Source organism: Alligator sinensis, unplaced genomic scaffold (assembly GCF_000455745.1).
Source record: "Alligator sinensis unplaced genomic scaffold, ASM45574v1 scaffold19_1, whole genome shotgun sequence".
In the NCBI taxonomy this organism is placed as follows: domain Eukaryota; kingdom Metazoa; phylum Chordata; order Crocodylia; family Alligatoridae; genus Alligator; species Alligator sinensis.
The window spans coordinates 952,266-980,128 of NW_005841916.1; the positions used below are offsets into that span (position 1 = coordinate 952,266).

The 27,863-nt window shown below is 43.2% G+C and overlaps 1 protein-coding gene across 3 annotated transcripts in view; it reads right to left on the reverse strand.

Moving 5' to 3' along the window:
* Window positions 1-27,838, reverse strand: part of GJA8 (gap junction protein alpha 8) — a 27,856-nt gene extending 18 nt beyond the window's left edge. The window contains exons 1-3 of one of the 3 annotated variants that reach the window (XM_025198199.1): window positions 27,695-27,838; window positions 20,386-20,449; window positions 1-1,069 (exon numbers count right to left, since the gene is read on the reverse strand). The exon at window positions 1-1,069 is cut by the window's left edge and continues 18 nt beyond it. In XM_025198199.1, coding sequence (XP_025053984.1) covers window positions 1-1,059 — 1,059 coding nt within the window. In that variant the 5' untranslated portion in view covers window positions 1,060-1,069; window positions 20,386-20,449; window positions 27,695-27,838. The remainder of the gene's footprint in view (window positions 1,070-20,385; window positions 20,450-27,694) is intronic. The other 2 variants (XM_025198198.1, XM_025198200.1) reach the window with 2 other exon arrangements.
* Between the last annotated feature and the right edge of the window lie 25 nt (window positions 27,839-27,863).

Below are 27,863 nucleotides of genomic sequence, written 5' to 3' on the forward strand. Positions count from 1 at the left end.
TTCCAGCCCCTTCACCTCTCCTTGCCCATCTCTTTTCAGCATCTCTTGTTCCTCTTCTTGCTCACCTCCTGCTTCCCTGCTGTCTTCCTGCTCTTTTGTTTGGGCATAGGATGGTAACCGCTCATCAAAGGCCCTGGATAGTTCTTCTAGAGGCCCCATACCAATCTTCTCGTCAAAGTCATTGAAGGAGGATGGAAGGTGGCTAGCTTCAACCCCCACTTCGGTTAGGGGGAAATAGTGGGACACTGGCTTTTCCTCCTCCAGCAGCTTGTAGCCCTTGACCTTCTGAATGGAAGTCACTGCAAGGGAATGTAGGGGTTTGTCTGAGATCTCCCCCAGTGCTGGCTCCTCTGGCTTCCAGAAAGCCAGCCGCACCCTTTTCATGAGCAAATGACTGATCTCCACGAGGTTGAGGAAGAGAGATAATGAGGCCACCGCCAGCATAAACATAATGAAGACTGTCTTCTCAGTGGGTCTGGATACAAAGCAGTCCACAAGGTTGGGACAGGGCCACCGGCCACAGCGGTAGAGGGGCAGAATTCGGAACCCATACAGGAAGTACTGGCCTACAATGAACCCAACCTCGAAGAGGGTTTTGAAAATGATGTGGCAGACATAGGTTCTCAATAACGTTCCTTCCAGTGGGAACTTCTTGCCCCCCCTCATTTGGATTGGAGCTAAGTTCAGCCTCTCATTCTCCACCTCACCTAGCCGACGTCTCTCAGCTTCCTCCCTCTCTTTCTTCTTCTCCTTCATTCGTGCGTGATGCACAGCGTGCCCAAAGTACACGAGTGAAGGTGTGGAGACAAAGATGATCTGAAGGACCCAGAGACGGATGTGGGAAATGGGGAAGGCTTCATCATAACAGACATTCTCACAACCGGGCTGTTGGGTGTTGCACACGAAGTCTGACTGTTCATCTCCCCAGACTAATTCGGCGGCTGTTCCCAGGATCAGGATTCGAAAGATGAAGAGCACTGTGAGCCAAACCCTCCCAATGACGGTGGATTGCTCATTCACCTGTTCTAAAATGTTCCCCAAGAAGCTCCAGTCACCCATCTCCTCCTGTCTAAGGGAAGAGAAAGTAAAGAGAATGACCATAAATTTTATTAAATCAAAATCAATTGGGGGATTTACCTCCTGAGATCTAATGTGCTGATGATACCTTTAAGTTACATGTATTTCCCCAGTATAGACTGTTTCAAGAAAATATTTTTTTGCCCATTTATTAGACATTCATTAAATGGGGGTGGACTGAGAAGCCAGGGAAATCTCCTTACTATACTTTTTCTTCCTTGGCTCTAAATGCTCAATAACTTCTCAGCTATGTATAGTTGACCCTAGCTGAGAACGCATTTCTGTTGGTCTTTGCATGATCAATTGTATGTACATGAATACCATTTAATGCTGTATATAAATACGTGATAGTAATGAGATATAAAGGCTTGATCAGCCTGGGATTTGGGAAGACTTCACTGTTTGCTAATGGTAAGAGTACAAGGGAATCAAACAGGTCCTCTCAAATTAGTGTCCCTATCATTTTAAGTTATACGCATCTTGAATTCTGTACAGACTACACCAGTAACATCAAATATACTTAGACATCTATGAAACTGCTTTTTAAAATAGTAGTGGGACAATTTTTTGCATCCTTCTAAAAGCTTTGGTCGCCCTGGTTTAAGTTCAGAGCCATAGAAGTGAGTCAAGGCAGTATATTTCTATGTAAAAAAAAAAGTCACAGCTTGACTCAGGTTCCTCCAGTCAGTGCTGTGTACACTTGCTGGGAAGCCAGAATATCCCTTTTTCAGTGCTTCCATTTCTCGCCCTGCAGGCATGAATTTTAAAGCTGTGACATATTCATGTACGAATCCAGCTCAGCCTAGGCTTCTTACAAAAAAATCCCAGGGAGATTGATTAATTGAAGATTGTGAGTTAGGCAGTAGAAGATGCCTCAGAAGTTTATTGATCACATTTATCACATGGATACCATCTCCACACTAGTGAACAGATTGAGGGGAGGCAGAAATATAGATAGCTTAGACTCCTCTGTACTCCAGGAATTTCACAAATTTTAAATGAAGTACATTGCCATAACAGTTTGGAGTCACTACCCTGGTCTTTGTACTACATGGACATTTTAGTCTACATCTTTATATTAAAAACTAGGCAATGTGATATAGTTCTCCAGTTAACACACACACCCTCACGTCCCATGTAGCAGATAGGTAAACTGCAGGGTCAGGTCACAGATAATGAAAATATCACAGCAAATTGCTACTTTTCTAGCCATTATAGTCATATAGAGAAGCGTGCAAGGGCTCTTGTTAACAAATAAAATGGAAGATTGGCTAAACTTATTTAAATACTCATTTTCGAGAAATTCACATATATTTACTGATTAGCAAACCAAATAGTTACCCATCACAGCAACACAATAAAAATAACTACCTTATACACATAATGTAAACAAAATTCCCCATTCACTGTAGTGAACATAATCCCTGTAATTCTGTGTAATTATCTAATAGTGATGCCCTTTAAACACATCAACTTCAGCTGGGACAAGTGACACCTGTACACATGATAAATCTTATTTTATAAGCAGCTCAGTGTAACAGAGAAAGAAAAACAGTTTCTGTCTAATTTCTTCTATAATCTTACTTGCAACCTGTAACAGGGATAAACCTACTTGGGAACTTCTCTGAACTAGTCAGAGAGAAGTCTGCTTTGACCATCTCCTACTTAAAGTGGCTTTGTAAATGAACTGGTTCTTATGATGTGGTATTTGCTCTTCTGAGCACAGACATCCAGTCATCCATAAAAATTTGACTGTGCAAAGGATGAGAAAAATATATTGCAAGGAACAACCCTGCATTGGCAGGAGGTGAACAATAGCACCAAATCTAACTTGTAGTATTCTACCAATGGCTCACCAAGTCCTCAACACCCAATAGGCTCCAGTGCAGTGGTTGGCAACATTTTAGGGCAGAGTGCTGAAAACACCCACAGCCTCAATCTGTAAGATGTTGGCATGCCAGGAGCAGATGGTGGGGGAGCTGCAAGGGGGCTAATCCTTATGGCAGCACAGCCCCAGCCCATTCCTCACCATCCGTCCTGAGGTGCTTTTGCATGCCACACACTGGCACCCGTGCCAGGGGTTGCCTACCCCTGCTCCAGTGCATTCAATTTGGACTGTGAGCTTTAAAAGTCAATAATCCTAGGATGGGATTTTCAAAAGTGTCTGAGTGAAGGAGGTGCACAAGTCTGTCTGAAAATCCATGGTGCTCCTCCCTCACTTAGTTCCCTTTGAAAATCTCACCCTTATATTTCAAATGTCATGATCTGATCAAGATTAAAGTAAAAAAGAAAGCATATATAGATGAAAGGCCATTGAGCAAACAACTTGCCACAGTGAAAGGCTCCACCGAAGAAATGTATCCCCCTTCTCTCTTGGCACTCTGCAGTGAAGAGTGAACTTTTGTCTCTCTTCTTCCCTACCCTAAAAAGTCCCAACCGTGTTGCACGACTGAGCAGATATGACTGGATTGGCTCTGATAGGTGGATTTTAGTTGCCCTGCAATATTTAAGCTCTGAGCCAGACAGCTTTATGGAGTGAGTGACATTTAGCGACATGGAAAACAATAGAGGAAAAAGGGGGAGAGAGACAGAGAGGATGCATTGATCATGAAAGGGGAGGGAGCAAGAGGTAGGCAACAGGCAGTAAAATTTAGCACATGCATAAAAGAGGTTTGCACAGTTAAGCAAGGGGTAAAGCATCCCCACTGGTCTGCTCTGGTTTGGTACAGGTATGCATCCACTTTTGCACACTATTCTGTTTAAATGTCTTGGGACCATTGGTGAAGAAGTACCACCCTTCTTGTGATGACATATCTGATTAAATGAAAATGACCTCTCTCTCTTCACTACCATGTACCCAGCTTTGGTACCTGACTTCCAACACAAATGCCTAGAGCAAGAATGGGCAAAATACAGCCCACAGGCTGGATCTAGCTCACCATCTGATGAGATCTGGCCCATGGAGGGCACCCGCCAATTGATTGGATCCAGTCTGTGGCTGCCCCCATGGCACTTCTCATGGGTTTCCAGGCAGGGCTCCTCCCTGTGCAGCTCTTCCTGCCTCCAGCAGCTCCTTCTCCTCCTCCTGGCCCTGCTGCACTGCTCTGGGTGTGGGGGGCAAACTGCAGCTAGGTAGCTCCTGCCCCAACACGCGGGCTCCCAGCCACCATCTACCTTTTCCACCCGCCCACCTAGCATGATGAGTAGCCACCTGCATATGGCTACCTGGCTGCAGCTCCTCCCCCTCCCACCCAAAGGAGGAGGAGGAGGAGCTGCTGGAGGTGTGGGGAGATGAGCAGGACCCAGGTGGCTGCAGCCGCACCAGGAGCAGTCTCTCTGGGCAGCTGTGCATGCTGGCCAGGCTGGAGGGCACAGGTGGGAGTGTGACGCTGGCTGAACCAGGCATGGCTCAGCCCTATGTGGAGTGCCAGAGGGGCAGCAGTGGACCGTACTGCCTGGGCAAACTCTGCTGCATATGATCCCTGCTCCCCATCCCTTCCCCTACCCTGGGCAACTCCCAGGACCTAGCACACAGGCAGCCCCCTACACACACATGCACCCCCCACACACACACACCCTTCACCCCCACACACCCACCCCACATCCCCCCACAAACACAACACCACGCACATACCCCCAACACACACAATATGCAAGAGTAAGCCTATTTTGAGCTATTATGCTACTTAAAAATAAGTCAGGACAAAAATTATAGTTTTAAATAAAATTAAAATATGTTATAGTAGATGTTTGATTTGCAGTATATGATTTGTTTGTTTTTTTATCTATAATTTGTTAAGTTGATATCTTCTAAAAGATTTTTCATGTGCAGCCCTCAACAGCTCACCAAAACTCATTAAGTGGCCCTCTGGCCAAAATAATTGCCCACCTTGGCCTAGAGGATGCTTTTGCTGATGCATCACAAAATGTTTTAGGACAGATCTTTAGTCGTTTGCAAACACATATGAAAAAAAATACACAGAGGACTAGATCCTCAAGTGGTATCAATCAGCATAGGTCTACTGACATGAACAGATCAATACCAGTATACACCATCTGGGGTTCTGGTCCTCAGTGTATTCATATTTTTCAAACGACCCTTTCCTTCCAACACTACACCTAGAACGATCTAAATGAAAGTACTTTGTTAATGAATGCAATCAGATCCCAATAGGCCAGCAGACAGGAAGCCAATCACTGCAACCACTGGTATATTCAAGAGAGTCAAGGCCCCATAACCACTTACATGTCCATAAACAAAATTTAGCCCACTGTGAGCATGGCTAGAAATGGAAGTCAGAGAATGTCACTTTCAGTATTTCCATCTGAATGGCTTTGAACACTTCCTTGGTAGAGAATGTTAAAGATGGCGGTATTTTAGGGCATAGAATTATAGGAAGCTGCCTTCACTATGCAGTGATACAGACACGGTGCTAATATGGTCCTCAGCGGCAGTCGATATGCAGCTTTCCTCTTTTATGGTGAATCCCTACCTCCCCCCCCCTGCCTCCCAGAACAGACAGTAGCTGGTGTGGAACCCTAAACCAGTATCTTGTCTTAGAAATGGAATCTTTAAGTAGATTTTTGGTCAAACTGCATGCTTTCAAGGTTAAAGGGTGGCAAAAGAGAGTAAAGTGAGAGCCCACCAACCCTCTGAAAAAAGACTGCAAACTTTAGACCCCCATTGGTTATTTGTCAAAGGGGTAAATAGCACGTGAACCCGAACTGACAGCCCAGGTCCGAGAAGTTCTGGGAGAAGCAGAGCGGGGTCCACAAGCACTGGCTGAGTCCTACCCATAAACAGGATGAACCAGTCACCACGGCCCACTCACTTCCAAATATCACAGTTACCTTGCAGCTCAGGTTTCACTCTAGGTTTGACCTCGCTGCAGACTTGGGAGTTTCCTTCTTATCCTTCGTGTATCTACACTTCCTAAGGTCAAAGTACTTTCTAATTAGACTGGAGAAAGACATTTTGCCAGTGTCTAAGCCAGTGGGAGCCAACCTTTTTTGGCAGGCATGCCACAAATTAGCCCTGCACCCTCCCCATTGCCACTTCAATCCCTTTCGCAGCCTGATCTGCTGCTCTGCTTTGTGTCTGTGCTCCCTGCCTAATTTGCTTTGTGCTCCCTGCCTTATCTGCTGCTGTGCTGCCTGTCCCCTCCCTGATCTATGCCATTTGTGTCATAGGCTGGCCACCCCGGGGTAAAGCTATTCAGCAACTGCAGTATCCAAGGTCCTAATCCTGAATGTGTGTTACCATCCTTCTGCCTGGTATGAGGCCAGACCTCTAGTTCAAGTTGGAATAAATTATTATTATGCATCCCTTGTATGTAGACACTCCATGGGATTCTGAAAGAAAAGCTTGCAGGCAACACTGGGCCTCCAGCTTACGGAGGCCACTTTGCACCAGTGAAGGGCAGAAAGAAGCCCTTAACAAGCTGCACTTGGCCCCTGGGAAATGCCTCTAGCATTAGGATGGGCAAGGGATGGAGCAGTGCAGTGAGGAGGAGACTTCATGGGGTAGCACTCTATTATACCTGACCTCCCAAGTGGTTATTCCCAGTGTAAACAACCCCTGGCACGCATGCCAGAGCATGGCATGTGAAGCCATTTTGCTCAGCCCGACAGTTGGCTCAGGCTGCTGCGACCACAAACTGTAGGCTGCTCATAGCAGGCAGTGTGGAGGCTGCAAGCAGCTGCACTGAGGTCTGTGGAGCTGCAGCCCAGCTCATTTCTGGCAGTGGGTGCACATGTGACTCTGTGAAGACAGCAGGGAAGGGACCGAGGCTGCACCACCACAACAAGGAACGGGCCTCTCGCAGCTCACCTGCCATCCATTCCTGGCATGCCAACATCTTGACTGCAGGGTTTTTTGGCATTCTGCCCAAAAACAATGCTGACTTCTAGGTTATTCCAACAGTGCAGGTGAAATGAGGAAGCTGATACTAATGGCCTATGGCAACCTTGTCCCCAGGAAACACAAACCCCAGGTCAGGGATCTGCAGGTTAGAAGGCACAGTATTAGCCAGTATTATTAGCCAGTATTTTCAAACAAACACACCTACAGCCAAGGTCTTCAGTTTGTATTTTGGGTCTAGGCTTGGTGACTTTCTGAGGTGCTGTGCACCTGCAGCTCCCACTGTAATAAAGTCAGCAGTTAACAGATCAGCAGCTGCAGCTGGAGCCAGAAGTGAAACAGCTCAGCTCTGTACTCTGGGCACTGGCGGTGCATGGGGCAGTGCCAGCAGTGGTGGTACAGCCAGCTGTGTCAACATAGTCATAGCTGTGCCAGCTATGGCTCTTTTTTGTGCCCCACCCCACTCTCAGTTAGGCTACTAGCTACAGCAACCAGGGTGGGTAGGAACTGCAGCTGTGCTTTGGCTGTTTAAAGCAGCTGACTTAATTTCTAGTGAGATCCAATGGCACTCCAAGTTATTCTTATCCCTACAGAAATGGAGGCCTTTCCTGTGACCCCTAACCAAGAAAGGGAGTTAGTTCTCTTTCTTACTAGTTTCTTGTCCATTGGCCACTTTGTAAGGTTGTGCACTGGGCTCTGCTGTTTTACAGCAACACAGAGAAAGATGAGTCTCTGCTGCAGCCTAACCTTCTCATCAGACTGCAAGGTCACTTGGGGAATATGAGATTTGCAATTCCAAGAGGATTTCCAGGACAGACATGATGTCAGGGCAAGGCAGGGCTACTCTATTGAACAGCTCAGTTCATGCATGAGGGCAGATTGTGCCAATTACGCAGACCACAACCCTGGATAACTCGGCTGCTCCCTATAACAAAGTTATCTTCTCCTGATCTGCTTAGCTACGAAGTGGAGCGAGCTCCCTGTTCTTGTGCTGAACATGCAAATCTTATTACCAAAGATGAACACCAGGCAGTCACATTCAGATGCCCTGCAAGAAATGGCAGGCCAAATCCTGCTCTCAGTTACACCAGAGAAAATCCTGACTGACTGGCTTGAAATATGCCTGGCAGTCTAACCTAGTGAAGGGGGCCCAGCAGGTAGCTATGCATTCTAGTCTCGAATCTGCCTCCTCATGGTCTCAAGAATGTTTTGTACGCGTGTAGAAATAACTCTCAGGCTTTGCAAAATGCCTCTGAGGTACATAGCATTCCCTCTTTTTTACATATGAAGAATGGAAGCCAAAGCTCTGACTTTCCTAATTTCCCCCAGTAAGCCAGTGTCAGTCACAAGAGTTCAGTCTACACAATACCTGAGTTGCTTAGTACCCAGGGCAGGGCGGCAGGGGGAATCCCAAGCACACAGGGAAGAAGGGATTGGGGGGAGGAGCAAGAAGGCAGGGAAGAAAGGTGAAGTGTCCTGATGTGAGGAAAGGGGAAGGGGCCAAAGGAACAGAGCTGGGGCACTGTTATGCTAGGCAGGTCCTTGAAACTGAGGGTGAACTGATGTTCAGCTGAAAGAATGGAACAAAACAGAAGCAACAAAAAAGACATGCCAGGCCAAAGTGTCCCTGAACTCTCTGGGATGTTTTTCTATCTCTGTTTAACTTAAAGTGAAACTTTACTCTGCAAAGGGACTGCAAAAAATGTCACTGGGGAATTCTAGATTAGTCAGCCTAAGTTTGATACCTGAAATAATTCTGGAATTAAACACAGTGTACAAGCACTCAGGGGATAGTAAGGTGACAAGAAACAGCCAACATGGGTTGACAGGAACAGATCTGCCAAACCAATTTAACTTCCTTCTTTGACTGGGTGAAATTGACCCCATGGGTAAGGGGAAAAGTAGTCGATGTGATGTATCTTGACATAAATGAGGGTTCTAACACTGTTCCCTAAGACATTTTCACAAGCAAACTAAAGATATATGATCTAGATCACCATTCAGTGGGTGCACACCAGGTTTCACACACACACATGGTCTGTGGTCAAATTGGGAGGACATTTCAAGTGGGCTCCAGCAGGGGCCTGTCCTGGATCAGTTGTTTAATATTTTTCATTAATAACCTGAATAATAGAATAGAAAGTACAATGATCCAATTTGCAGATGACACCAAGCCAAGGAGAATACAAGCACTTGGAAGGACAGGATTAGAATTCAAAAGGATCTTGACAAATTGGAAATATGATGTGAAAGCATCTGAATAACATTTAATCAGAGATGGATTCATCAAATGCACAAATACTAATACAGAAATGGAGAATAACTGTACTGCAAAAAAGGATGTGGGGTGACAGTGGGCCATAAACTGAACACAAGTCAACAATATGATGCTGTTGCAAAACAAGCAAATCTCATTCTGGGATATGTTAGCAGGAGCGTCATATGTAAGACACAGGCTGTATCTATATGAGACGCTGACTGTGCAGTCATTACTACGCAGTCATTTAATACTTGTTTATACTAAATGACAAGTACTAATACAAGTACTAAATAACTGTGCAGTAACCGGAGTTACTCATAGTAGCATCGCTGAACAGCTTTTTTGTGACATTGACTGTGCAGTAGCTCATTACAACTACGCAGTAGCATCATGTCATGTTTCCTGCATGCAACTCTACTGCGCAGTAGTAATGAGCTACTGCATAGTCAGCATCTCTTGTAGACTCAGCCACAAGAAAACTTTCTGTTCCACTCAGTGTTGGTGAGACTGGGCTCCACACTTAAAGAAAGATGAGGGCAGACTGGAGGGACTCCAGAGGAGAACACATACAAGTGTTTTGCAGGGGCAAAGTAATCCATGAGAAAGGACTGAAACTAAAGAACCTGGTGTCTGTTCTCTAGAAGAGTGAGAGAGGACACAGTAACTAGTTTTCAATATGTAAAAAGTTACCACAAGTGTACATAGGCAGACAATGTTCTTTGGGTAAATCTGGTATCTTTTATTGGACAAACTCAAATAGTTGGAAAAATTCTTCTTAGCAAGCTTTCAGGCACAAACGACCTTTCTCAGGCTGAGGAAGTGGGGTGTTTGTGCCCGAAAGCTTGCTAAGAAACATTTTTCCAACTATTTGAGCTGGTCTAATAAAAGATATTGGATTTACCCAAAGAACCTTGTCTGTCTGTGTCCTTAGACCAACATGGCTACCACCTACACCCCCAAAAGTGGACAGTAATTAATTATTCTCCATGTCCACTAGTCATAAGACAAAATGTCATCATCTTACTTTCCAGCAAAGAATATGTAGGTTAGATATTGGGGAAATGTCCTAATTATAAGAATAATTAAGCACTGAAACAGGCAACTTGGGAAGCTATGGATTCCCCTTTATGGAAGGATTTTAAGAACAGGTTAGGCAAAGAGTTGTTGGGGATAATCTAGGTATACCTGATCCTGCCTCAGGGACCCTAGAGGGATAGACTAGAGACCCCTTCCAGCCCAAGATTACTATGATTTCATGTGCTTTGTCTCCCCACAGTTTCCACCTAAATATGTTTAGCTGCAATATGTTCAGTTAATAACCAAGTTTTCTTAATTGCCAGTTTAAAAAGTCAGCCTAGACTTTGAGTCCAAGGGAAAACTTTTTGGCTCATGTATCAGTCAAAAAAATATTAATTTCACAAATGGCCTATAGTTAACAATCCTATTTATGACATAAGAGCCAGGGACAGCTGCAGTTCACTTTCCCATGCTGGGCTGATGCAGCAAAGCTAACTGGAATAAATATTTAGTTTTGTTATTATTAGTGTGACCGGTGAGACCATACAAGAAAAACAAGATGTTCCAAGAATCAAGACAGGTAGGCATTCACCCTATGTCCAAAATGTTCAAAATAAAGAAATAATAAGAGCCTTTTGGCTAGTTATTTAGGAAGCAGTTAAGCTTTCACCTTTTCCTTCCATGTTGCTTTCAATAGGACAGTAGAAAGAAGGCTCACTCACCTTCCTTTCCCAAGCAAAATTGCTCCAGTACAGTGGTCCTCAACCTTTTTTTAGACTCAAGCATCCCTCCTTTGACTCAAGGCACTTCTCATTAGACTTGAGGCATGCCTCTATAACTTTTGTGTATTGAGAGTAACCCCATTTCAACAGCTAATGTGTTGCCTCCTTGCAGAGAGGCTGGGCAATAGGGTAGGGGAACAGCCAGGCAGGGAGAAACTGAGCCTGCCCTTATTTGCTTATCTTCTCACACGTGGAGCCTGAACCCTCATCTTATCTGCTTATTTCCTCACTCCTCCTGCATCCTCCCATAAAGGATCTCACATCACCCTGGTTAAGAATCACTGCTCTAGCAGTACCAGCAAAGCAAAATCTAGGGGCTGATATTTCACAAAGTCTTTTAGAAGTCATCAGTCTAAACCCACCAGAGGGCGATATTTTCTCACTCTTCCACTGCCTGATACAGCAAGGAAATGTGGTCCACTATGTTAGTATGGAGTCAGGGCAAAGGCAGGGTAAGGTGCCACCTTATATACTAACTTGCTCAGAGAGGCATGAGCTTTTTCAGTCTTTATCATAGCAACATCTCTTACTTCTTCAGAGTAATATATGTTGCTGTAAACAGGAAAACAATAGGATACAATATGCTTATGCTGTTTATCTATTTCCTAATTTCTGCCCCCCCTCCCCCCATTCATATACTTCTCAGGTTCCTCCTACTGCAGTAACAAATCTAAGACCAGCTATCTAATAGAAACTTTTGCCAATAGCATAATATTGATTATTAGTATGATTGTTTTATAGCATTCCCAGACCAGCAAAAGACTGGTATGGATGAAGTTTTTCTGGCATATAATAAGCAGTTGTATCCATGTAGCTTATTTCACTTAGGGAGCTGGATTCCGTTATGTTGGCAAAATCACTCCTCTGCTAATGTAGCATGTGTCTGAGTTACGAGCTGTCCTGGGATAGATATATCAGCAAAGGTTTTCTGATGAAGATTGGGCCTAAGCGTATAATGGGGTGCGTACACGTGTGCTTTAATGCACAGTAGCCTATTTTACTGTGCATTAAAGCATCATGTAAAAAACTGTGCAATTATGTTAATGCTCAGTAAAATAGGCTACTGCTCATTGTGTCACTTAAAAACTGTGCATTCATTAGTGCATATTAAGGTAGCCTAATGCACATTTTTTTAGCACCTCACATTGGTGATACTAAATTTAATGCACATTAGAAAAAGTGCCTTAATGCACATGTAGACGTGCCCACTCTTCACTAACACTATAGTGGTGAGGAGCAACTCCATTGCAGAAGATGGAATTCTTCTAGTAGAAAGCATGTGTAAGCAAGAACAGAATAAACCTCAGATATATCTTGAACTGTTTGGTAGCTCATACACTGAGCTGCAGGGAACCCAGCACCTTGGAGATGCTGCCATATCAGATGGTTGTCTTCATATGGATTTAGCTAACTAGCTTTCAAATGCTGGCCTAATTCTTTAACCTAGAGGGAGGCCAAGTGCAGGATTTGTGCTGTCACTAAGAGCCTCTATATTTTATCCCACCTATTTTCTCCATTGATGGAGCACTGTAACAAAACCTGGCTGAATGCAACTGAAAAGTGGTCAAGAGAGACCTGTGGACTTCCCAGAAATGCAACTCTGTGTGACTAAACCAGGCAGGACCACTGCTATGTTGGCCTGGTTAGAAATTTTACTCTCAGAGGATCATCAGGTAAAGGGCTAAGGAAAAAACCAACAGATTGCTAAGGCACATGAACAGCAATGTGCACTGTGCTCAGAGATGACAACTGGGTTCTATTTTAGGCCTTGACTAGATGTGATTTTGTGCAGGTCATTTTACCACTTACTGCAGGTCTTGCAACCTGCCATATTCAGGAGTGATGCAGTAGGAGGTGCAAGTTAAACATTATCAAAGGGTACAAGGTATCTAGGAGTAGCAAGGTATAACTCACACATCAAGAAGCCAGGAAAAGATGGAGCAGCCTACCTGTATACACCACTTTTCCACCCTCTTTTTCCATATCCCCTTTGAATTCAGAGGTGAAATGTAAGGGTATAAGTTATGTGGTACTGAATAATGTTGGAATGGGTGTCTGCACAAATGTATGCTACACTCTGAAAGCACCCATTGACTTAGACTTTTTTCTGAGTATGCCTCTTAGACTATTGTCTTGTAACACCACTGAGATCCTCTCAGAAGAGCTGGATTAGCTACTACTATGGGTGATGAAATAGTATATGTGACTGCTTTGGGGAAAATGTTGCTTACTGCCATTGTAACCTCTATAAAGTGTGCCAGGGGAATACTTGTGATAATCTCTCAGTTAAATAAATAAAGGATAATAATATATCCCTATATCTTGTTGTGGGGGAGGGGAGTCATGGCTAAGCTTCATCAAGAGTTGCAAAATGCTTTGAGATCTTCAGATGGAAAGTGTTAGGGAAGGACAAAGGACTGAAGGGATCAGAACTAGCCCTAGAAACTTCCTGGGAACTTCCCATGGTTACTCAGTCACCCTCTGCCCTGGGACACCCCAGTCATGAGGGCTCTTTCCTCCCCTCTTCTTCCATCTCTTCCTGTCCTCTCCTCTTCCATCTCTTGCCCTTTCCACACCTTCCCTTTCTCTCTTCTTCCACACCTATCTTCTCCTTCTCTTAACACCCTATCAATATCTAAAAGCTGAGTGGCAAGATCAGAAGAGTGTTATCACCCCTCCAGCACCTCCCAGTCCCTATCCTCTTCTTATTCATTTGCCTTCCACAACAAAGTTGCATAGTGACAGAGAGCTGCACACAGGCAAGTGCATCCCAGCTGTGATGCAAATGACAGATGGGGATAGTGAGGGTAGTCTCTGAGGGACCATCACTTGAAGCAGTCCCTGTTTTATTGGTCCTGATGAAAGCAGATACCTGCCTTGCACTGTGAGACTCTGGCTGAACCCAGCTTCCCATTTCTCACAGCAGAGTAACTTCCCAGTAGCTTGGCTGGCTCCCTCTGGGGAGGACATCCGTGGGGACAGTTCCTGTTTCCCTGCCCTTCCCACCACTTGCCTTCCTGAGCCTGATATGATTGTTTCTCTGGGCATAGTGCAAAGATGCCAGCAAGGAACGGAAGCTGCTCATGCTGCAGCAATTTATTAAAAAGAAAAGGTTATTCAACTTGGAAGCTGTTGAGACTGTGGGTCCCTTTTCCTGATAGAGGAGATAACCCACTCACAGACAATTCATCTATCCAAAGGGGCCAAGGACCTCTTGGAGCCCTGGAACAACCTCCTCTTATGAGAATGCAGTAATGTGACCGACACCACCTCTGCTGAGATTCTATTAGAGCTGGCCGAAAAGCAGCATTTCTGGATCACAGGAAATGTCAGTGGTTTCCTTTTTTTTCTCAATATTTCTGGCAAAACAGAAGCTCCCCGGACCCTGTAGCTACTCAGTGAAACTGACAGTCTTGTCAGGTTCATTGAGCAGCTGTAAGGACGTTCACTGGTCCAGGCTATTCAGCAGATCTCTAGAGTTCTTTGGAGTGGGCTGCTCTAGAGCAAATTATTTGGGGCAGGACTATCTGCTACTCTCTGTTTATACAGTATATAGCTTAATGGGGCCATACTGTTGTTTGACCTGCAAACGCTAGCAGAATATGCATTATCACTGATAGTAGCTCGTTGGGGCATGCACCAAAACAAGCTTGTGTCACTCTCCAGTTCATGGAGCTCTGAAAAGAGAATGTAAATCCTAGTACTAATGTTAGCCAGCGGAGATTTTCCTTTAGCCCAAAAAACAAAATGTTCAGCCTTCTATTTTCCATGTGGTACATCACCTTGGGTAACCACCACAGTAGGTGCACATACAGTTGCCACATCCTCTCGGATAACACCTGCTCTTTTAGAAATCTGCATGATCCCTTTCCATTTTAAACTCAGCTAAGCTTAGCCTGAATGGGAGACTGCTAATATAAGAAATATGAAATCTGCCAGGATGATTCATATAATTGCAATGTTAAAATCAATGGTTATAACCTACTTAGGAAAGAGGCAGTAAGCAAAAGGGGAGTGGAAATGGCACTCAAGTCAAAAATGGAATGACCTGTTTCTTACTTAAAGACCACCTAGAAGAAAATGATCCTGAAGGTTTGGGATCAATGATCTAGCAAATAAATCACAAGAAGGAAGGGGAAGTATTCTGTCTGCCACTCTTCACCAAATCACAGTAGAGCATACAATGATCAGTTACTAAAGCAGCTATCTATGATACGTTGGAACAAAAGCTGTGTTGTCATGGACTTCAATCGGAGTACCATGTGCTGGAAGTCTTATGCTGCTAGTACTACAACATTCTTGGAATTTCTAAATATGATAGCTGAGCATTTCATAACTCAAAGAGCACTACATCCAACCTGGAAAAAATCTATATTATACCTCACCTTAACAGATAGAGTAAGTCATCGCAGAGCTAAAAAAGAGTGGTAGTTTAGGTACAACTGATCATAACATGGTCACACTGGTTATGTGCAAGCAGAATAAAGTCCAAAACTAATCCCTACATTTTTTGCTTTAAAAGGGTCACTTTCACAAAACTGCAAACACTCATAAGCAAAATAATCTGGTAGAAAAACTATAAACAGAAACATGAGAATAGTAGTTGGGAACTGCTCAAAGACATTTTACCAAATCCCCCAAAAGACTCAATCCCACACCCAAGAAAAGAGGTTTCTTTGATTAAGAAACCTGGTTCAGAAAGGAAAATGAAGGTCATCACAAAAAATTAGAACACCACTTATAATAAATAGAAGAAAGAGGAAATTGATGGTAACAACCATAAATCTGAAGTTAAGTATTACAGAAACCTGATAAAAAAACAAAAGGAAACAAAGGGAAAATTATGGCTGGAAGAGCTAAGGGAAACAAGATTTTTTATGCTATATTATGAACAAAAATAATCCTAATAATGGTATTATTCCATTCCTAGATTGAGACAATGGAACTGGAAGCAATTATGCAAAAAAAGGAAGAAGTGTTCAATAAATACTTCTGTTGAATATTTGGGATAAATACAGGCAATCCTGTCATATCATAGATAATGATGAAACAATTTTTGTTCCAATGCTTATTTCAGGATTATGTCAAAAAGCAGCTACTACATTTAGACATTTTTTAAACTAGGTAACTTGCATCCAAAAAAATTACAAATACTGACCAAGGCACTGTCTAGGCTATGAATATTGATTTTTACAAACTATTTCAAGACCTGGGAAGTTTCAGAAGCCTGAAAAGACCTACTGTTGTGCCAGTATTTAAAAAGGGTAAACAGAGCAACCCAGGTAATTATAGACCTGTCAGCCTAACATCAATCCTGAGCAAAACAATAGAGTGGCTGATATGGGATTCAATTAAACAAGAATTAAAGGAGGGGAATATAATTAATGCCAATCCACATGGGTTTACAGAAAATTGATCTTGTTAAGATAACTAGATAGGTTTTTTTATGAGGAGATTACAAGCTAAATTGTTAGCAGTAATTGTGTTGATAATATACTTATACTTTTACAAGGCCTCTGAGCTGATACTGTACACTATTTTGACAAAGAAACTAGAATGATACAAAAATAACATGGCATTCATTAAATAGATTACAGAATGGATAACTGATCTATCTCAAAATATAACCAGGAAATCATCAGTTAGCATTTTCTGGTGGAGTCCAACAGAGGCCCTACACGATTCACCGTTTAATGTTTTTATCCGTAGTCTAGAAGAAGATCTAAAACCTTCACAAATAATGTTTGTAGATGACCCTAAGATTAGCAAATAGCAAATAATGGAGAGGGCAGTCACCGATCAAAGTGATTTGGAATACTAAACTGGACAGAATCAAATAGCATGCATTTAATGTGTTGAAAAGTAAAGTCATACATTTAGGAGGAAAGAAAAGCAGGTGTTCCCTTCAGGATGGTGGTCTCTACCCTAGGAGGCAAAGATTCTAACAAAGATGTAAGATGTGAGATCAGGATGGATAATACAAGGGCATTGCTGTTGCCAAAAGAACCAATACAATCCTCAGCTGTATAAACAAGGAATCCTGAATAAGACCTAGGAAGTCATATTGTCTCTGTATCCAACATTTTATTCTCTGACTGATCTTCACAACTGCTCATTGCCCAAACTTTCCATCATCCTGTCCTTTCTTATTGCCGCCACACCTGTGACACTGAAAAGCAGTGGTACCTCAAGTAGCACATAATAAAGCTGACACCATATCTCATCTCCTAGTAGGGGTAAAAAACTTAATTCTCAGCACCACCTTTCCCCTCATTATTAGAAACCTTAGAACTTTCCCCATGTTTCCACTGTGTAATTTTTAAAGGCTTAGTTCTGTGCAGCTCCATTCAAGTTTCCTGAAACCATCTGTGATCAGCAAGGATTCTGGATAAGCAATGCCATTAGTGCTGATATGCACAAATCATCAGTTGGCCCTTACCTATAGACTTCAGAAGCCTGTCCACTCTTAGAATGATATATCACACTGTGGCTCCAGGAAGGCAGCACGCCCTCCTTTTGTCCATGTATGAGTTGGTTTGAAAGGGTCACGGCCAGCACCATAAGGAAAGGGGTGTGTAAGGAAAGTAAAAGTTTAGACATATAACATAAGTGAACCCAGCAAAGGAAACCAGGAGCAGCAACCAAAGTAATAACTAGACATTGACAGAACACAACCAAAGGTGGCTCACTGAGAACTATAGCAGAATACCTGGTTTCTACAGCTTCAATCAAGAAGGGTCCCCTAGAGAGACATGCAGATAGTGATCAGATCAAAGTGTGTTGGAAACTGGAACTTGTACAGTCCACAGAAGGTATTTTGGTACTCAAAACAAAGGTAGCTATTCTATGTATATTAAATGCAAATCTCAGCTCCTGGCAAATAACCAACACTTATCCAAGTGATGTCACACATGTTGGTTTCCAGATGCTTGTTGGTTTCCAGATGTTACGCGTACCCTACCAGGTTTGAAACTTAGCTAGAAATACATATTGGGGTTGACTTCTGGAAGTAACAAGTTCAGGCTTCCCTCCTCCCCTACATCCTGGCAGAGTCACTGGTAGAAAAACAACACCAAGGAATGGAGTTACTTCTTAATCTATAAATTCATCAGGTGTTGTTCATCATTTTGAACTCATTACCTGACCTGCATAAGAGGGGAATCCTAGGAGCATGGAACTGCACTACAAAATGCATAGTACTAGAAAAGCAAATGCTTATGAGGGAGTAAAAGGTGTTCCTGACCTTCCTCCCATGAATGGACTGTGGATTAAAGATATATTGGTCATACCATGGGTCTTACAGTGAAAGCAAGATAGCTTGAGGGAGTCAAGAAAAATCTTCTGTATGAAATTACCAACCAAGACAAGCAAAGTACCCTGTCTCATAATGCAACAATACAGGGGGATTCAGACTGGAATTTTTGAAAGCACTCAGCATAGGCATAATTCTACTTTGAAAGCATTGGTAAAACTCCCACTGCCTTCAAGGGGAGGAATGTTAAGCCAAACATGAGTGCCTTTGAAAAACCATCATCGATTAAATTGAAAGGCAATACATGTAATATTGACAAAAGTGAATGCATTTCTCACAAAACACGTGAACACATTGCCACAAGTCTGTTCTGAGTCTAAGATCATAGCAGCTATATGGGGATAGTGAAAACAACCAGTAATGATAAGGGAAAATGGACTTCCTTAGAAGGGTGTATATCTAAAGGGTGGAGCCTGCATGCTGCTGTACTGAGCATTCCTCCTGAGTCACTACCTCAGTTATGTTACACAGCAATAAAGCTTAGATAAGAAAACAGTCAGCTGCATGAAATGTAGCTTGAAAGGGACGGATTGGGGCAGAGCGGAGGTCCATGTTTCTGTTCCTGACAGTGTTATTCACTTGCGATACCAAAAAACAGATAAACACCTCCATGGCACAGGTTATCAAGGAACAAAGAGATTTCCATTAGCATCGGGAAATGCACAGCAGGAACAGGAGTGTGACATAACTCTGGCAGGAGTCATCAAAGCTGAAAGCTACAAGGACTGGATAGGGTCCCTGATGGCCAGATTGTGTGAACACGGCTGGTCTGTCCATGTGCTGGCTTCTAGTGATAACATTGTGTGCTAGACTGGCACACAGTCCACTTGGAATCATAACTGGAAAGGCTTCATGCTCAGACCCAATGTTTGCATTCAGATCCCAGTTTGCTCATAGGCCCAAAGTGCTATTGCATCTCTTGCCTGAGCTCCTCCCCTTAATTTCCCTATCCCACTCCCAAGGGGGCACTTTGGCTCTCTTCCACCATGTTGGCACTGGACTTGTATACAAGTGCCCATTGTGTTTTCTTGGGAAATTATATTAAAGAAGGTGATTGCATTTGCTACCATGAAAGGCCCAGATCCTCAGCTGATGTTTATCAACCAAATTCCACAGGCCTTGATGTAAGTCCATTTAGAGCAGCGACAGATCTAGCTCATGGCTGCAAAACTCTTTTCATCTCTTCCAATCTGTTTTCTGATATATATAACTTCCAAGAACACAGCTCTTTGAGGCTTATATCTTTTTCAAACTTGGCCTCTGCTGAAGTTGAAGTTTGTGGGAAAGATTTAAGCAAAAATCCATTAGTCATTCTTGAGTTACAGAAATTCAAGTTTAAAAAAAAATAAATCTTCCACTGAGCATGCTCAGTGAGCATCTAGTACAACATATGGCTGAGAAAGCCTCACTCATTTCAAGCCAACATCAGCAAGTAGCTGGAACACTGATCTGCAGCTCAGATGACTTCAGTCCAGAGCACAGATTACAAGGCCAGAGTGGGCCACAGCAATAATTTATTTTGGTCTTTTGCATAATGTGGGCCATAGGACACACCTAAATGCATCCCTTCAAATTAGAAGCTAGGACTGGCAGTCCATAGTTGCACAGTACCTTCCACAATGGATCTTCTCTGTCCTATTGTAACAATGGTCTTCTGGCCTGACCAGGACAGATACAAGAGTTAGAGCTCTCATGTTGCTGATGTGAATATTTGCATGAGAGAGATGGGCATGTCTACACCAGACGCTACTGCACAGTAGCAATGAGCTACTGCGCAGTAGTTCGTTGCTACAGTGCAGTAGCATTGTCAGGAGCATTGGGAAAAAAACGTGCAGTGATGGTACTGAGTAACACCGGTTACTGCTCAGTAATTTAGTACTTGCTTATGCAACCTGCATAAGGCTGCTTATGCAAGTACTAAATGACTGCACAGGAACAATTGCACAGCCCGCTGCTCGTGTAGACGTAGCTTCTGTGAATGTGTCGGAGAAACATATACCCCAAAATAACTCTGGCCAAAGAGTTTCCAATCTAAGACCGTGATGCTGCAAAGACTTATGCACACACTTTACTTTACCTTTACCTGGAGCCACTCATAGTACATATGATTAAGCATATGTTTCAGTCTGCAGCATTTGTGCCTAAAAAAGACAAGCAGAAAGCAAAGGGAGCAACACAGTGAGAGAATCAGATACCTATAATTGCAAATCCAGAACTTCATCTACATGTTTTTCAATTTTATGATTGCAAAAAACCCATAAATACTGGGTTAGAATTCTTGGCTCCTAATTGATCAACACTGAACAAAATATAGACTTTCAAAATTATGAGTTAGCAAAAATATGGGTTTCTATCCCCAATGTGGAAGAAGTATAGCTAAAAATATTGCAGTACACTTCACTACAAACTATATCCCACAATGGGTGGAAGGCAACATGATTACCTGTAGCTACAAAATAATCCCTGATTGTTCAGATTAATAGTGGACAAAGTTAGAATTTAATCTCAGCAAACAAGAGCACTCAGGAAATTATGTGCACAAGGGGTCCTGCACCAGGGGCAGGTTCACAAAAAGGAATGAGCTCCTGAGCTCCTGAAACTTTTTCCAGCTGCAGCATGGGGTCAGAGAGGGTGCATCTACACAAGACACTAATAGCACAGTAGCCTAGTAATAATACTGCACAGTAGTGTGTCACAGCACAAACAGCACAGTATTATTAGGCTACTGCAGAGTAGCATCACTTAAAAAGTTTTCACCGGTGCTACTGTGCAGTAACTCTGGTTACTGCACATTTATTTAGTGCTTGATTATACAAGCATTATTAAATTAAATGCACAGTAACCACTGCACATTAATGAACATGTAATCATGCCAAGTATGAAAGAAGATGGGAAGAGCTGGTTTATCCTAATTAATCAAAAGTTCTGTGACTATAAGCCTTATGGGGAAAGGCTTTCTCCTAACAAGATTGCCAGTACTTCCCCTGTTTGAGCTAGAAGTAGCAAGAAAACAACCTGTCTCCCAGAAGGTTAGGTTTGAATGTTGAATGACAGGTTAAGAGGGCAGGCAGCTCCCATGTCATCCAAACTGGTTCACCTGCCCCTAGGTCAGATCACATACCACAGAAGGAGCCAGCGTATCTAAGACCACACTCTGGTTTGGCATTTCTAACAGGTGGCGATTTCGACTGCTGTATTAAGTGGGGTTACATGGTGTAACAGTAGCCACTGGAGTCAATGGATAGCAACCCCTACCATGTGACCAGTAACAGTGGCTCAACTCATTGGGGCCAGACAGTAAAGAGCGATGACTTTGGCAGCACTCCTGTGTCTCCACACATTTAAGCTATGTTTTCACTGCTGCCAGAAGTGTGGTTGCAGCATATTTGGGTATAGACCCACCCAAATTTGCTTTAATGTCACTAGCTCAGGTCCTAAAACCTATGTTGGTTGTGACTTCACTACTCCTAAAATCCCAGGGTTCTGGGCAAGTTTTATAAGCCTGTGCCACTCCTTTGCCATCACAACTTCACTGCTCATGGGACCAAAGCTAACTCAACCGACACCAGCTCAGGTGTGCCCATACAGTCTCTACTCAAACCTCTGACTGCATGGTTGAAATGGCCTGAGCTGTTGAACATCCTATAACGTGCTAGGGCATCTGGAAGCATAACAGCCTACAGACCCATTTAAAAAACATCCGGGCTATAACTATTTTGTAGAAACATGAACCCCACAATGAAAGATCCACCCTAGAGGACCTGTACCAGGTTAGGGAATTAGAGACACAATCATACCTGTAATTGCCATGGAGTTTTGCTCTTATTCAGTTTGGTGGGCCTTTTCATAGCAGCACTTTGAGACACTCTTTGTACCATAAATGCTGCAAGCAAGGTACACAGCCTGTAACCTCATATCTACCATACCCCAGATTCAGCATTTCTGGGATGTGTTTAATGGCTGGCACTTTCGGTGAATGTGGTTTGCTGCTATCTGAAGGAACGTCTGTATCCATTTGCTTCTTCCCTTCTAGCTGTCTCTCCTCCATTTCATCCTCTTTCCATCCTTCTTGTTCCCACACTCCCACCTTCTTCTCTTTCTGCCGCTCTTCATTTCTGTCCCCCATTCCTTTTCTAGGTGTTACCCCAAACATCCATCTCATGAAACATCCATCTCATGATGTTCATTCTCTTGGATCAATCTCACCAGCAGCGCCAGACTTCCAGCCCCCCTCTAGCTGGTGCCACATGAATGCACATTTCAGTAAAATTAGACTTCAGGGACAAATGGATGTCTCCCCATTACTGCCAGATGCTTGTTGCTCAACACTGTGATGGGACTAGATATAGCTTGATGTCCACAAAGACCTCTGGAATCTGAAATGTGTTCTCCTTCCATTTTCAGGGCAAACAGCTGAAGAGATGAGGAATTCTTCCTCCCCCACAACAATCTCTTCTCTCACCCTCACAAAAATCCTGGCCCTACGGATATCAACCTTACCTCTAGACCTTACAGCTCAGCAAATGCACTATCATATAGCCCAGTGTTTACACAGGCCATGCAATCTGAGCTGCCATCTATATCTGAGGGGATGATTAATGTCTAAGGGGACTTGGGAGCCGACCTTCCTCACAGCCACAAGGCATTTTTGGAAGGAAAGGCTGAGTCAGAAAGGCTTGTTAAACCCTTTGATCATCTAAACCTCTACTTACCAAATGCCTATCAGCACCCTATCTATAAACTCAGTAATCCTCAGTTATGGGATCCCTCCTTGCTATAGTAGCAGTTGTTATAGGCTCATTCATTTATTCCTAATTCCAGCTATCCTCCCTCCTACACTATGGGTGCATTTACACATCATGCTATGTCACCATAGTGACACTCTATGTTGTCGTAGCGTGTCACTACGGCGACATTGGTTGACGTGGGCCTACACGTGACTGGCAGCTACTTTGCTGTAGCGGCACGCTCCCCCATTTTAGCACACTGCTACAACGAAGTAGCAGCAAAAACTAACCGTATGCCATGTGCATGGCACAGTAACAACATCACCATAGGGCAACGTGTAAATGCACCCTACCACACCTTCAATAGTTCCAGTTATTTGTTCCCCAGTAACACTCACCTCCATCCTGTGGTAATACAGTACTGTCTCTACTTACTATCCTCCTCCCCATACTACCAGTACATCCCAATTCATATGGGTGAGCAGCATTCACAGGTTCAGACCACCATTTTGAAACACATCACTTGTCAACCCTTAGTTGCTACCAATAGTAGAAATCATCTCACAGTGGTCCATCCTCTCTCATGAGTCCCTGGATTCTCCTCCCAGCAACCATATACATATTGAAAGCCAATCAAACAATTCCCCTGACCCAGACCTCCCTCAGGAAGTCCAACTTATGACTTCTTGCTTTGGCAGACAACCCATTCATGCCTGGCATTTCAGTTTGTCTTGTGGCCGAAGTATTCCCTCTGGAGCTTGTGTGAGGCTATCCTTCAGTTCCAAATGAACTACAATGCCTTAAAGAAGCCAACTAGTCAGAAATGCTGAGAAAAGTGATGTGACTTGAGTCCTGCCCCTCTCAGGGATGTGGTGCCTATCTTCAGGCTGCAGAGAGGTGTCTATCTCTACTCACAATTCACAGCCCTGCACTCTAGTGTGAGAGCAGGCACTGAAGCCACCTTTTCTCAAAGCATATGTCAAGTAGTGGTGGTGGCAGAGGTCATGTCCCCCCTTTACTTCAACCATCATTGCAGCAGAGGATTGAACCTAGGACCCACCTCAGCCAGATATCCACCTTAATCACTAGGATATTCTCATACACTCTCTCTTTCTCTGATGCAAAGACTATTCTATTACTAAAGACAAAATGGAACAGGTTCAACAGGAAGAATTCAAAAAGTCCCTGCCCTACAATACTTCATGGCAGCACCCTTCAGAGGGATGGGAGAGGTCAATGAAGCCAGTGAAATCTCTCCATAAAAGGAGGGTACAGAACTTAGATACTTCACCTTCTGGTCCTGACATGTTAAGCTAAACAGGGTCACCTCCAGCTTTGCTTTCTATCCAATATGCTTGGAGAACACATGTGGATCTGGCCCTGCAGGTGAGACAGGAGGAGGAATGTATGGTCTGTAGAAACCAGCAGGCCAAGATGTAAGGTAAGTCCCACACTGTTCGGGATTCAGGCATCACTTGACGTGATTTGAAGCAGACCTTTAGGCACTGAGGCAACTTTACTTACTGAAACTTTAGACTTCTATGGACTTTACACACCTCAAGTATTAGGCAGCAGCTGATCAAAGGTTTTGAGGATCTACATTTTGGATTTAGATGCTCACAACATCAGGGCAGTAGAATTTGAATGCCTAAGCCCTTTGGTGGATCTCACTATTCATGAACTAAGAGGGAGTTTTAAGTGGAGCATGGGGGAAGGGATGAAGATGAAAATGGAAAAGTACAAACAGAGGAACTGTAGTCAGCTCAGGAGAACTGTCCCTAGCAGAAAAGGAAATAGGAGACACTAAGGAATAAGATATAGCCATGGAATGGGTCATACAGAGTTTATGAAATGGAGCTGAGGGTTTTGAAACTGATGCAGAAGACAACAGAAAGCCATTGAAGGGGTTTGAAGAAGGAAGAATGACATGACAAGAGCAGCAGGACTTGAGATGGAGTGTAGAAAGGTCAGGTGAGCAGTTGGACTACCAAGGGAAAGGTTTAGAAGCGTTGAAGAAATATGCCTAAAGAATAGATGAGGTTTTGACTGATGAAGATAAAGAGGCAATGTCAGATTTTGGAGATGACACAAAGAAAGTTTGAATGGGATTTGGGCAGGGTAGATCAGGGCAGGGCTGGGGTATGATGCCATATTTTGTAAACCTGGCTATTACAATGGAACATGGTGGAAATCTGATGGAGGTGGGGAAGGGAAGATTTGTGAAGAAGCCCAGTTTTCACCATACTGATCTTAAGATGTTGGCAGGACACTGTGCAGGAGAAGCTAGTGGAGATGGATGGCCAGTAGGGTGCAAGACTGGAGAGAGGAGAAAAGGTCAGGGCTAATCTGAAAGACATTGGATTGGAGAGCAGCAACCATCAGGAGAGATGCTGAGGGTGTGAAAAGAGAAACAGGAATAAAACTATATGTTGGAAAGGCCCAAGGGTGAAACTGAAGGGAGAAAACAGTATTGGAAGCAGAACAAAGATCAAAGACAAGGAGAAACATGAGAGCCTCTTAAATCTGACCTGATGAGAGGAGTTTTGGGATACTGTAGGTGATGCCATACTGCAGGGGACCCAAGGGAAAATTAGAGGATAAGAAGCAGGGCAGCAAGAACAGACAGCACACACTGCGATCCTGAGCAGTCTTCATTTTTTGTAAGGTCTGCAGGGCATGGCTCTTATCTGATCTACATTCAATACAGTGATGTCTACATGTATGGTGCTATTCAGGGTTTGAATTACAGGGAAGCTAAGTGAGAGAGGCAGGCTGAGCCATAAGAGATGAGAGCCCCCCTGTAAGATTTGAAAATCATAACCAGGGGAGGGGGGGGCTCTGATTTTATTAGGGCATTGTGAGGCACAGCCCAATTATTTTTTGCAGACCCCATCCCCCAAGAGTTAAAGTGTAATTCGAACCCTGGTGCTATTTAAACTATTTGGAATCATAAACAGTAAGTGGATAAGACAGTGCAGAGTTGGCATGGAGTTCAGTAAGAAAAACAGATGCAGATAGTATTATTTGAACTAGATGGAAAATTTAAGTACTGATTTAACAAAATTAAAAGATTTCATACAGATTTAACTGAAATTTTCAGTGTAAAATTGTTATAATATTGCATTTCTGTAAGGTCATAGCACGTTGTTTTGACTCTGTTGTTTAGACACAACGAAACTACACTACTTGAAATGCTGAAGTGGCTAGGAAGTGCTTTGATACCATAAAAATCAAAAGTCTTTGACCTTTTTGCAGCAAACTCTTGAAATAAGGTATTTTCAATATTCCCAAGATCATTATTTCAGAAATTTTGTTTAGCAGAATGCTTAAAAAATGACTTTTGGTCACTTATTTGGGAAAAAATGACTTGTCTAAATGTCAGAATTTCCCTGAAAATGGAAATTTGGATTTTCTACCAGCTCTAATTATTGTGTAACATGTAGCCAAGTATTTCCTTTAGTGTCTAGGCTTTGCACAGAGGTTTATGATCCTGATGCTGCTATGAAGCTAATGAACCTACTCCTTCAATTCTGTGGAGGTTTGTGCTTTTAAGAACAACCACTCTGCTTCCAAATCCCTGCAAAAGCCTGATTGAGAGATATCAGTATAAGTGGCATTCTGCATAAAAGAACTGAATTGCTGTGAACCCAGCCAGAAAGGCTGGGTAACAATGACATATTTAAAACGAAAAAATATTTTTGGGCTTGGGCACACGATATGTTTAATCCAGGATAACTTGTCTTTATAAAAATGTAGAGTGGATATATAATGTACAGCCCCGCACAATACTGTAATTCACTGCACCCCTTTGGAAAGTGATAAGTTACTGGTTGCACCAGAATACCAGACACATGTCTACTCTCCTAGTTTATTTCATTCGGGGATAACCTTTTGCTCAGTACCTCCCTGTCATCTAATGGTCAGGTACCATAATAGTGCCTACTGCGGGCAGTTGGCTTGGGAGAACTAGTCATATGTCCCCTCTATGACAGCACATTTACTGGCAAGTGAAATTGGGAGCAAATTAGCCCATAGTGGCCATGTCTACACAAGATATTTTACTGCACAGTAGACTAATGTACTGCACAGTAAAGCATCATTGTCTACATATGCAGGTGCTTGCTGTGCAGTAAATTAGTAAAACTGAGCAGTAACTTTACTACCTGCATATGCACACAATTACTACCAGGTGTGCCTATACATGCAATTAATGCTACCTAGTCTACATGCATATGCAGGTAGTAAATTTACTGCACAGTAAAGCCAAATAGCATTAATTGCACATGTAGATGCACGCACTAGTAATTGTGTTCTGTGTCCAAACACTTAGGGGCACAAAGTTAAAGTTCCAAAGACACACCCAGCTTCTCAAAACCTTAAAAATTACAGAAATAAGAAGTTCTAGGAAAAGATTTGTACATTTTCTTCCACTTCCCTATTACCTGCAGCTCTAATCAATAATACATCTCAAGACTCTCTACAGCTTGCATTCCCAGCTTCAATAGCTGCCAGAAAACAATGTATACCTCAACCTCATCAAACTTCCCCTCAGATACTGAACCTTTATCACAGTCTCCTGAGCCTTTCTACAGTCTTATTACCAGCCCAGTCCATCTGGTATTCCATGCATTTGGAAAGCTCTTCTGCCATAATACTGACCCAGGTGATAGCTATTTCCTTGTTACCATGAGTAGATCAGGGTCCCATCCTGGTGGCTGTCTGAAGCCGGTTCAGTCTCTTGTACACTGAAGCATTCTCAGTAGGCTCGGTCAGGAGATTATGCCTAGCATGGTATTTTATCAGAACCGCTACGAGGTGACTGCAGATA